Source organism: Doryrhamphus excisus, chromosome 11, assembly GCF_030265055.1.
Source record: "Doryrhamphus excisus isolate RoL2022-K1 chromosome 11, RoL_Dexc_1.0, whole genome shotgun sequence".
Taxonomy (NCBI): Eukaryota; Metazoa; Chordata; class Actinopteri; order Syngnathiformes; family Syngnathidae; genus Doryrhamphus; species Doryrhamphus excisus.
In genome coordinates, this window is record NC_080476.1 from 6,312,438 (window position 1) to 6,324,957 (window position 12,520).

General features: G+C 41.6%; 1 protein-coding gene and 1 long non-coding RNA gene across 5 annotated transcripts; one reads left to right on the plus strand and one right to left on the minus strand.

Annotated features, from left to right (window-relative positions):
- Window positions 1–1,917: 1,917 nt before the first annotated feature.
- Window positions 1,918–10,602, minus strand: cchcr1 (coiled-coil alpha-helical rod protein 1). 4 transcript variants are annotated; one of them, XM_058088038.1, is made up of 19 exons: window positions 10,372–10,602; window positions 8,298–8,562; window positions 8,042–8,209; window positions 7,825–7,942; window positions 7,453–7,608; window positions 7,136–7,299; window positions 6,955–7,069; window positions 6,743–6,853; window positions 5,671–5,814; window positions 5,483–5,593; window positions 5,051–5,157; window positions 4,867–4,979; window positions 4,729–4,801; window positions 4,517–4,635; window positions 4,253–4,441; window positions 3,503–3,604; window positions 2,519–2,664; window positions 2,341–2,458; window positions 1,918–2,280 (listed from the first exon to the last, which is right to left on the minus strand). In XM_058088038.1, exons 1-19 carry the CDS (start codon window positions 10,391–10,393, stop codon window positions 2,180–2,182), a joined length of 2,442 nt encoding a protein of 813 aa, XP_057944021.1. In that variant the 5' UTR covers window positions 10,394–10,602; the 3' UTR covers window positions 1,918–2,179. The 4 variants fall into 4 exon arrangements, with proteins under 4 accessions (XP_057944021.1, XP_057944019.1, XP_057944020.1 ...); XM_058088036.1 differs by lacking the exon at window positions 10,372–10,602 and adding an exon at window positions 9,974–10,324 and having other exon boundaries at window positions 1,920–2,280; XM_058088037.1 differs by lacking the exon at window positions 10,372–10,602 and adding an exon at window positions 9,974–10,324 and having other exon boundaries at window positions 1,921–2,277.
- Window positions 10,085–12,520, plus strand: LOC131138800 (uncharacterized). The gene is made up of 3 exons (XR_009132138.1): window positions 10,085–10,903; window positions 11,809–11,895; window positions 12,331–12,520. It is a non-coding gene; the product is annotated as an uncharacterized LOC131138800 (long non-coding RNA).

Here is a 12,520-nt window from a genome sequence, read left to right on the forward strand (position 1 = left end):
GTGATTTACTGAATCAAAGTGTCATCACGTAAAGGACCAAAGTTTTTGCATTGAAAACTAACCCGGAACATCATGGGAAAGATGAGGACAAGATGGAGGGAAGATTAAGCAAATTCAACAAATGGATATGATGTGAACAAACAGATTTCAGATTTCAGAGGAAAATCATTTGGCTCATTTTCCAGAGGCTGTCTGGCTGGAGCAGACTTGAACGAGGACTGGCCTCTGGAGGAAGTGACTTTAGGGACTTTCGGCACAGCATGACACAGAAGGAGGATGAATTAAACATCTAGTTTGACTTATAATACAGGCCTGCTGCTGTTGGGTCATAACTTTTTCAATAGTAGGCCATGGCTAATACTGGGAGAAGTCTCATAATCAAGTCTTGAAAATACATGCATAGTAAATAAACAGTGAAGAAAAAAACAATAATCGTCTTTAAAACAGTTTTATTTTTAATTAATGAATTTAAAGGGCACTGAAATGTTTGGAGCTGACTTTGAAGGATTGCGGGGGACACTTTTGCTATTGTTCACCTTTTTGTTTGACTCAATCAACTCTCAATCAAACTCAAATAAAAATAGTTGAAAACATGTATTGTATTAGTACAATATGGCTTTTTATTGTTAGCATAAAATATTTTTTAATGTATATATTTTTTTTAATAGCATAAAAATACACTATCAATTCCTGTTCAGTCTGTCAACCCAACGATAAAAACACCGAGTGTTACCCTTGAAGCACCAATCTACATTTAACATCTACATCATTATCTAATAACCATAACACTTATTTCTGGTTCCAACAACAAAACATAAGCATTCAAACGTGCAATAGTATATTTGCAGAAGCCAGAATCAAACAGAATATGTCACCACTTGGCGCCAGTGGTTGTTGTTATTTCCTATATTAAATGACAAAGTGCGTGTTTATTGGTTCTAGAACATTAATATTTAGTTTCATATATTTTTGTGTGCAAGTGTCTGGAACAGATTCATTGTATTTAAAGTATTTTCTATGGGAAATGTTGCTTTGGTTAGAGTCCGTTTTGGTTTGAGTTGGATCTTCTGGAATGAATTAATAACGTTAACCAAGACACCCCTGTATTCATATTACAGGGGTAAACGGTGGTTAAATGGATGTTTAAATTGATTTTTTTTTTAAGAGGGCATAAAAGTCCATTGACGTCACATTTTAGGGGTCCACTGTAATTCAGAGTAGAATATTTAATATTGAAGTACCTACAAATTGATGTTCTGTCTGTCTTTACATACATAAAGTCCACTATTCGCTTCTTCTTGTATCTGTTCTTTTCAAATGAATACTGAAGGACTGAAAGCTAATCGCTTTGACAACAGCACCATCTAGCGGTTGGAAACTTACCATACATGCACTGATTCCCATAGTGGCATAAATTATCATTTGATGAGAGGCGAGATGATCAAACTAGACAAATGGTCAAAATATGGGATGTTAAATGTGTGGTAAATCATTGTACTCCCTTTTAGTACGGGCAGCATCTTTGCACCATCATTGTTTTCATATCAAGACTGTTTTCGCATCTTGTGTTCTCCAACATCCTTCAGTAAAAAGCTAAGGTGCACTGTTCAAATTCTCCTGATGTCCTATGAAAAAAAAACTGTTATTTCATGTTCTCTGCTTGGTAAGATGAATCACCCCTCCAGCAGCACTGTGTCCCTGCAAATCATTTCTGATGCTCTTAGAAAATAAAGTAGGAAACTCGCGACTTTGTTCTTATTTTCCCTCCATCGACGGTTTCACCTCGGGGTGGGAAGTTAAAGCTATTGCAAAATTTATCAGCATGCAAGACAAGAAAAATAGCTCAATTATCTGGCTCATCATGATGTTTATCAGCATCCCTCCAACAATTGCAAAATAATTTCCAATTGGCTTGTGTAAGAGAAACTATAACTAGACAATATTGATTTTTTTTGTTTTATCAAATGTGAGGAATTTATTCCAACCACATGAATCCCTGCATTGCCTTGAATTGAATAGATTTTGAACATCTTGCTGGAAGAGCAGTGATTAGATAAATGCCCAAATAATATTCAGTATACTCACTGGACACTTTATTATGTATAAAAGGCTTCAATGAAAACAATGCATTTACAAAGGCAATAAATAATCAAAATAAAGATGATGAATCGTCACAGAATCAGCTGTGCCCCTCTTCTTCCTCTAGTGAGTCCTCAGAGCTGTTTACCACCGCAGCACTGAGCATGTGGAGCTCCTCCAATACAGAAACGAGCCTCTCTGCTGGAGTTAAGACAGTGAGAACAGGCCAGTGTGGAATAAAATGTGTAATATCACCCTCACCTTCTGATCCCAGCCCCACAAAGCGAGACCTCTCTGAAGGTTTGTCTGCCCCATTTTGCAGCGCTAAGGTGCAAACTCTTGGGAAGCGACTGCTCAGCTCTCTCTCAACAGCAGCAGCCTGAAACAAATAGACAGATGGTCAAACATTGACATCAAAACTGCTTTGAAAAAGTCTCACCAGCAGTTGGTGCCTGTGCCTCTCAGCTTCTTCCGTTTGTTTACGCTGGACCTCCTCCTTTGTGTGTTCACCTGGCAGACCTTCAGTTTCTCTCCAGTGGTTCTGTCTCCTGGATACCTCTCTTTCAAACTCCCGCAAAGTCATGACTGCAAATGCGAATGAAGTTGGGTGACATGACGGTCTGCATCATATGAACTGTCACCTTTCATTCATTCATTTTCTACCGCTTTTTCCTCACGAGGCTCGCGGGGGGTGCTGGAGCCTATCCCAGCTGTCTTCAGGCGAGGTACACCCTGGACTGGTTGCCAGCCAATCACAGGGCACATATAGACAAACAACCATTCACACTCACATTCATACCTATGGACAATTTGGAGTCGCCAATTAACCTAGCATGTACCCGGAGAAAACCCACGCATGCACGGGGAGAACATGCAAACTCCACACAGAGATGGCCGAGGGTGGAATTGAACCCTGGTCTCCTAGCTGTGAGGTCTGCGCGTTAACCACTCGACCGCCGTGCCGCCCTGAACTGTCACCTATTTGCAAAATGTAATATTTTATCATGTGATATGTGTCCCTTTGTAAAAAAAAAAAAAAAAAAAGTAGGCTTCGCTGCACATCTTAAAAATAAAGCCTGGAGCATTGTTGTGTACTTACCATGCATGTGTAAAAACTGTACAATAGCACTTCAAGGAGACACACGGCTCATTAGCACTAAAGCTACAGACATATAACAGTGTGTTCCCATTACAGCCGTCTAATGTAAGAATAGCACTTTTAAACTGTCTGAATTCAAATAAAAGATTTGTTAGGTCACTGTTTTGGCAGTACGCAAATATAGAGACATATACATTTGTAAAAAGCAAGGTTCCACTGTACACTAATGTGGGACCTCTCAGGCTCATTAGAAATTGTTGCAAAATCATATAAAATGGGATTTGGGATTAAAATGGCAGTCTGCTATTGGGTGATGTGTGCTACCTGCTTTGGTGTGCTCTTTCTTCGCTGTATTGACTTGGACCTCCATCTCACTGAGCTTGTCAGCACAGCGACTCTCGATCTCAGACACCCGCTCCTGCAGGGCTGTGGGGGAAAAAACATGGCCGCTATTTATCACAAAAATGCAAAGCGGAGCCAAACATCATTGACTTTGAGTTTAAAATCTATTGCTGGGAGAAAACTTTTGCTGTTTGACTGCTCCTTTTTCCTACTCTTGGAAAGTTAAGGTGACCTCGACTGTGCCTTCTTGGCGGACAGATCCCAGGTATCAATATGTGGACACTGTGATGAGGTGGGATTTACACAGTGACCATATTTTTCTCCCATATGGGCCACCTCAGATGTGAGTCATAGGAGTATAAGCAGAAAAAATCCACATGAAATAAGATATAATCAGACTTTAAGCATATGTGAATAAAAATAATAATAATATGAATTGGATATCAGCCATGCGTCTGTAGTGGAAGATCACAGATTGGCTTTAGCTTGTCACTGCAAGCCGAAAAACATCATGGAAAAAAAAACAACACACTTGATGTTTGTGGAAAGTGCTGATGTTAGATGCCTTCGTCAATCCTGTCCAAGCCAAACACTGTTATGTCGGGATCTAAATCTGCATTGTCATTTGTTGACATGAATTTAGAGTGTGTGTGCACAGGGCTTTTTATGTCTGCAGCCAAGTAAGCAGTGACAGTGACATTGGATGTGAAAATAACGTTAGCTATATCTCACTATGCTCGCTCCGCTCCTTCTGGTCGAGTAGGTCACATCGGAGCTTCTCCTGTGTGACCTTGCTCTCCTCCATCTGGGCCAAGACCTGCTGCAGATTCTGCTGGACCTCCTCTCTGCTAGACATGACTGTCTGCACCTCCATCCGGGTCTGCTCCAGCTCTTTCTGCTTTTGGCTCAGCTTTTTCTCATCTGAAAGCAATGCGAGACGCCATAGAATCAGACGGTGTGGAATGATAGTTTTTTTGGGTTGGGGAGTGTGCTTACACTGTTCTTTCATGTCAGCCAGTGCCTTTTCAATCAACTCTGGGCTTCTTTTGAGCTCCTGTGTGAGCTTGCGCCTCTCTTCACACACCAAACTAAGTTCTGTCTGTAGATTCCTGATGCTGCGGACAAACAAGTACAAGAGAGCAGAGGTAAGCATCTCAGCCGATGCTCTCTGGGGTAATGAGTCATTGAGGTACATTTACTGTGACTACCTCTCAGCAGCCTGCTCCGCCTGTTTACTGGCCTGCTGGGCTTTGTGCAGAGCGACTCTCCTCATGAGCAGAGCTGTGAAATAAAATCATTGAGGTGTACAAGTGCAACAAATTAAAAACAACTCACAATAGCGGCACCTTGGACCGTCTCTACTCTGCCTCTGGCAAAATTCAACCTTTGGCCAAAGGTGTTGAGTTTTGCTTGTGCTGCATCCACTTCAGCCACTCTACGATGAAATGCAATACTGAACCTGTAAGGCACAGAGAATAACATCAGCATCATATAGTGTCAACATTAAAAATAATGAATCAACCTCCTTACCCGCACACAGCCTCTTTTGTGATTTGGTGTTCAGCCTCTTTGCTAAGACAATGTTCTTTCAGTTGTTGGCTCTCCTTGCAAGCCTGTGCCAGGTGCTGCTGCAAAGTCTAAGAAGAAAAAACATACATCAATAGCAGTAATGTCCAAAGTGAGGCCCGGGGGCCATTTGTAGCCAAAGGCTGTTTTTTGAGATGAGGAAAAAAAAAAAAGCAAAGACTGAAGTTCACACTAATAATGTATCTTTTCACCTATATCACAAAGTTTGTGAAATATATATAACTTAGATGTACATGTGTAGGTTACCAACATGTCAAAGTCACCCTGGCATCTGCTCATTTTTCAGTGACAAATCATTACGCCTTAAAACACCCAAAGTTATTGTGTATCGTCAATACTAAAAAATAGAATCACACCACTTGCTGAGGAGCTAACCTCCTTTTCCACTTTCTCCTGGTCCAGCTCAGCTATCTTGGCGTCAAGACTACGTTGGAGCACAGTTGTGCCATGCTTCTCCTCCTGAAGCTGTTGGTCCATAAGTGTAAGCTGAAAGATACACCACATATTTGTTTTCACACATGCTGGAAGCCATGAAGAATCTTGACAGAATACTGTTTTCATACCTCGGAAAGACGTCGTTCCTTCTCGTCTCGCAGCTCCATGTCCTTCAAGCGAAGCTGGACGCAGAGCTTGAACACCTTGTCCCTCCACAGGTGAAGCACGTGGAGGCTATTGGATCGTTTTGTCACCAGTGGGTCTGGCGAGGCCTGTTGAAACATATATATAGCATTTCAGTGAATGCTATGAACCTATATAACTAGTTTTTTGTTATTCATTTCTTCCAATAGTTGGATTTAAAATGGCAATCTACAAAACCTTATAATCCAATTCAACAATTCCAGACACCCAAAATAATAACAAAACATACATTTTATAGAGAATAATTATAGTTTTACATGCAGAAAACAATTCAAAATCATTATAATTGATTAATAAAATGCATAAACAACCATTTAATTTCTAGAGCTAAGTAAAAATTTGATTGGTTCACATCAGTGTTTTTTTCGACTGATAATGGTGACGACGTCATGTTCCACACAGCAACAAGCTTGCTAGCTTAGTATGTCTGCTGTGTGGATTTCATTCATTCATTCATTTTCTACCGCTTATCCTCACGAGGGTCGCGGGCGTGCTGGACCCTATCCCAGCTGTCTTCGGGAGAGAGGCGGCGTACACCCCAGGTACATGGACAAGCCAACATTACTACTTTTCTGTTATAGCTAATTGATTTCTACCATCCCGTGGGAGTTTCCTGTGTGATGCCGCTTCATATATGCGAGGAGGTTGGTTATATTAAACCTAATTGCTTCTGTGCTGGGCTGCACAGTGAACGAGTGGTTAGCCTAAGTTTGATTCCCTGCGTGTGGGTTTTCTCCGGGTACTCCGGTTTCCTCCCACATTCCAAAAACATGCTAGGTTAATTGGTGACTCCAAATTGTCCATAGGTATGAATGTGAGTGTGAATGGTTGTTTGTCTATATGTGCCCTGTGATTGGCTGGCGACCAGTCCAGGGTGTACCCCGCCTCTCTTCAATCTCAATATCAGATCAAAACAGCCCTATCAAAAATCACAATTTTACAAGCTATGAGCGGCCCAAAAGTATGACTAGAACTTTTACAGAATCAAGTACTTACATTCTTCAGCATCTTCTCTTCTTGAAGGGAGACAATCTCACTCATGGAGTTAAGTCTGACTGTCAAAAGCTCTGCGGATTTCTGTAATGCTGCTTTCTCTTTGTTCAGCCTCTTTAAAAAAAAAATAAAATGTTGTGAATTTCTTAACTAATCTACCAAACGAGTCAAAAGTAGTTCTAATCCTCCTCAAACACGGTGTGTGTTGCATTGACCTCAACAGCTTCATTGAGTTGTTGCTTCTCTACTGTGTCGGGGACCAGCTGGCCGATGTAATTCCGAAGGCTGTGCAAAGTTGCCGATTGTGTGTCGTTGGCTTGTTTGGTTTGCCTGAAAAACCCAAATCAGATCACTTTCAGCGATGTGAAAATCAAAGTTTGGTTGACTTGCAGCAACCTTAGCTGTTCTCTCAGCTCATCTCTCTCCGCAGATACCATCATCAGACTGCTTTTGAGGTGCATCACTTCCTGGTTGGCAGTCTGAACTTTGCTCTGCAGTTCAATATTTGCTTTTGTGGATGCGTCTAACTCCACACGGTGAGAGGCACTCAACAGTTGCAGCTGAAAGGGGAATTTAGAAATGCAAATGATGGTGAGTTTTTTAGACTATGCTCAGGCCACATTGTTCAAAGGACTCTCATTAAATATGAATGAATCACTTGTGCTTCACTTTGCTTTGCATATATTTAAAATGGAAAAGTCATTTGCAAATACCTCTTCCTCCTGCTTCTTCTGCATTTGCTGCAGTTGCTGTGACAATCTCAAAGACTGCTTTTCTGCCTCCTGCTGCCTGCTCATCTCTCCTTTTGCTTCCCCCTCCTTCCTCACCGTAGCAATTTCCTCATCAGACTCCCTCTTAAGTCTTTCGAGCTGCAAAACACAAGTGGCACAAACATTAAAGTGAGCGTGGAATGTTTTTGCATAGGCGCATCTTCATATTTTAAAGTGATTGCAAGCCATTAGCGGCACCGCAAAACTAAAACTTATAAGCCATAGCCTGAAGGTATATGAAATGTCAGCAAGTCCCAGGTGATCACAGGCAACATTATTGTCAAAATGAAATGTTTGGGTGGTAAACAGAATTACCTGCGAGCTTATTTTCTCCTTCTGTGTACGACAGTGCATGAGCTCCTCCTTGGTTTGGCTGTGTTCAGTCCTCAACTTACCTATTTCTTCACGCATTGTCTCCAAATCGTGACTGCGCCTGATGTAGAATTACACCCGTGTTCACTGAGGCCTCATTCATCTCAGCGCGATTTAGAAAAATATCTGACATAATCATAACTAAAGCTACATTTGCTACCTGCTTATGGCATTGTCTTTGACTCTTATCTCGTCCCTGTATCTCTGCACGGTGTCCTTCAGGGCGTCCATCTGCTCCCTCAACCACTCAGCCTCTGCTTTGTGCTTCCCAGCCTCCAGACACCACTCTGCTTCCCATCTGGACGACTGCACGCCTCCCTCTGTGGATCTGTGTTTGAACAAATGGAGCCATTTGTGTACCTGCCATGCCCCCAGCTGATGGTGTTTTTGACCGTATAAATCATACTGTGCAGTACCTTGTCCTCAAGTCTGACGGGTTATCCTCTGGAGTCCTCCCTCCTATGTTGTGTCCTCGCAGCACCACAGTGCATTGATTTTCCTTACTCAGCGTTGATACGTCTTGTTGGATCTGAGTTAAAACAAGCCATGGATCTTTCGGTGGAGCTAGTGGGACGCTCGGCTTCATCCAGGGGAAGGTGATGTGATCCCCTGGAGGCCGTACAGCAGCCTGGACGCTGGATGCAAAATGCGATGGAGGCACCAGGTCATTCTGGGGTTTCCCTGTATAATATGAAATGTGGATCAGTTGTGTGAATGATGGGAGATGAGTATTTAACCTGTCATAATGCTTCTTCATCCTGTTATTTTGCTCACATATATGGTGTCAACAGACAAGATCCTGCAAAGACAAGCGATGATGCAGCAAACATTTTATGACATACCTTCAAAGCATTTTTTTTGTATGTGCAATCAGACCCCTTGTAATCCCTACACTATTTAAACTCTCTCTAACAGCCACGGGGGGGGGGGGGGGGGGTTGGAGGTGGCTGAGCTGTGCACAGAAGTGGGCGATGCTGCACATTTTGGTATCGATTCAATTCCAAGTAAATACACAGGGCTAGTACTGCAGATTTTTCTTGAAGTTTGAATGATTTGGTGATTTTGCCTTTAATTTGTTACCATGATTATTATCACGACAAAACACATATTTTATCAATCCATTCATCCATCTTCTACCGCTTATCCAAGTTTGGGTAGAAAAGGCAGCAGCCAAAGCAGATCCCAAGATGTTCCCAGGCCAGTTGAGAGTTATGGTCTCTCCAACCGGTCGTGGGTTTAACCAGAGGCCTTCTGCAGGTCAGATGTGCCCTGAACACCTCCCCAGGAGGCATCCTGACCAGATGCCCAAGCCGCCTCATCTAGTGTCTCTCAATGTAGAGGAACAGCAGTTCTACTCCCGAATTTCTCCCGGATGACAGTGCTTCTCACCTTATCTCTAAGGGAGAGACCAGCCACCCGACGGAGATAACTCATTTCAGCTGCTTGAACCCACAATCTTGTCCAAGACCCTGAGGTACTTAGACTGCTCCACTTGGGCTAGGATATCATCCCCGACCCGAAAACTTGGTGGTGCTGATTCTCACACACTCAGCTTCACACTTGCAAACCATTCATTGAGAGTTGAGGGTCACAGCTTGATGAAGCCAGCAGGACCACCACGGAACCCCTCAACGCCATGGGCACATATAGACCATTCACACTCACATTCATACCTATGGACAATTTGGAGTCGCCAATTAACCTAGCATGTTTTTGGAATGTGGGAGGAAACCGGAGTACCCGGAGAAAACCCACGCATGGGGAGAACATGCAAACTACACACAGAGATCCCCAGGCGGAGATTCGAACCATCATCATCGTGCTTGTACTGATCGCTATTATTGATATTTGGATCTATCGGCCCATCCCTAGCGGGCATAAACTAGATTATTAGCCAGAATGTATTTATTTCTTGAATATTTATAGCAGCATCCACACAGTAAATTTAAGAAAAAACACTTTATTTCTGAGCCAGGCACATAGCTGGGATAGATACCAGTAGTTGCTTCATGAGACGTCTCATAGCGTCTGATGCAAGTCAGGCACCACTAGATAAGTACAGTACTGTGCTATTAACTATCTATTAACTTACTGGAATTCGCCGATGTGATGAAATCGGTTGGTGTGTTAAGAATTTCTTTCCCAGCGTTATATCCGTCCATTATCAGTGCAGATAATTCGTGTCTTTCACACTACCGGAAGTAATGGGTTTGTTGACGTTTTTAGGCGGTGATTCTCCCGCGAGTAGCATTATTTGCCTTGGTTACGTGATTACTCCTCCTGTACTCATGCTAGCTAGCAATACTACTTCTAGTTGTAATATTGTTTTATCCTAAAATTGATGCTCAAACGTTAATTTGTATTAACTTTGAGAACTTGACGATACTTTCAAACCAATTTGCCAAAGCTACCACGCGCGGGGAGTTGTGGGTAAGCAAGCAAAATGGAACACCGATTTATGCACCCTGAATTTAGTCTTGCAGGACTTACCGGCTATTTCGCAAGTGTTCATCTAATTTCCAAACGTACTCTGTTACGTACGACTGTCCACCTGTGTTACCTCTGGACCTTATTTTTTTCTAGACAACACCGTAGAGGTGAGTAGATCGACAGTGTTGACACCAGGGTTATATCGATCTTTTCTTTAAAAGTATGATTATCAGTAATCCTGGTCCCTGTATTTAATTTTGCAGTATCGCCCACCCTTAGTAAACTCGACCCATGCACAAGAGGCGGGGCACAGCGCTTGATTGACATCTAGTATGAGCGCTGACAATGATTGACGAGGTCACTGCAGGTGATCCTTATCAAATAGGCAGGGGAAATTACAAAACCATTTGTTTGACACTGACAAAGAACATGGCTGCTGAATCATAGTAAAGACATCCATATGTCATATCATGTGAATCTAATTTGCTTCTGTCCTACTTAACAACTAAAGTTCGGAATGTTTAGGTTGTGCGAGTGCTCTGATCAGTGCTCAAGTCCGGCACAACCCTCTCCTTTGGCCCAATTGGAAAAGGTGGGTCAGGCCTCGCCATTGCATGTACAGTGATCCCTTGTTTATTGCGGTTCATTTCCAGGTTCCAGACCCAACAATAATAACTGAATTTTCACAAAGTAGGAATCCTTATTTATGAATGGAATATGTTTGTAGTTAGAACATATAAAAACTGTTTACAATCTTCTAAATACACTTTTTAATCATATTAGAGCCCTCTAGAATAACATAACAACCCTATATTCACATTTCCACTCATATTACCCAATATAGTAGACTAAATGAGAGCAAATAAGTCTTTTAAGACATACATAAGACTTGATCTCTTGTGTTACTATGAATGCAACTTGAAAGAGATGTTTGATCCCTGTGTGTCTCACAGAACATTAGAGTAACACTATTGACACCTGCGTGACCAGTGTCGAATACAATCCACATCTTTGAGTACATTGTTTTGTATTTGTATTTAATTCATTTAACCTTTTATATGTAAAAAAAAATTAACCTTTTTAAGCTTATAAAAGCATATTTTTTGACAAATAATACATCTTGGTGTGTGTAATGAAGATGTGTCACATGATTGCTCCTCTTGCATGTAATTAATGACAATCGCCACTTTGCACAATAAAAAGAAACAAACCAGGGTAAAGTAAAATAAGAAATGAATTCAAAAAGTCAGGGAAATTTACAATCAAATGTTGCATGATTGGGAATTTTGTAAACACTGTGGTCCAGAAGAGCATTCATGTGACAGATATTCATGTGAGAGCTTACTTAGGAGGACTCCACTACTTTGTGCCTCTTAGTGTTATTCCAGAAGATATTTTTATCCAGATAAAGAAATCACTGAGATGATTAATGGAGGGGAGGCTCTGTTAAAATGCACTTAACAACGTGATTAACAAAGCTGCTCCTTTTTTGCCAAGGTCTCCTCCACCCCAAGAACGACCAGGTGTCTTTGACGGTTTCTGCATAATCAAGGAAAGGCACCGCATTTCCATAATACAAATAGTGTAGGTAGAGGGTCTAATGCTTAATGCTGTTAATGTAGCTCCACTTTGGGCTCTGGTGCATTCATTAATATGTCACAGTACCCCCAACAGCAAAGTGATAATCCCATTAATAATTGAACGCCTCACATTTGTATACTTTGACATGCTGTGTGCATCTGCTGGAGTGATGAATTTATTATGGCAATCCAATGACAGAGTGCATCTATATAGCCTGTTAAAGGGCATATATATTCTGAATTTGGTAGAGCCACCTTGTTTGGTGACGAGTTGACCCACTTTCCCCAGGGGTTCATTAAAATTTCATGCCATTGAATCCCCTTTTGATGTACAGGATATGGAATGGTACAACCAAACACAGTAGAAGCTATAAGTTGAACGCAAACTGTTTCACTGGATGTAAAATGTTTCTGACTCACTGTGTTTTTTTTAATCAAGTGGGGCTGCTGAAATAACCTACCATGAGGCCAAAGGAAGACGCAAATGCCAGCAATTTGATGATGAAGATGAGGGACACTGTTACATTTGATCTCACCAGGATGTAAGGGAACTCCGCATCAACAAAAAGTGCCATTCATGCATCATTTATAATTATTTTGCATCTTCTTCTTCTTTCTCTTTTGGCTTT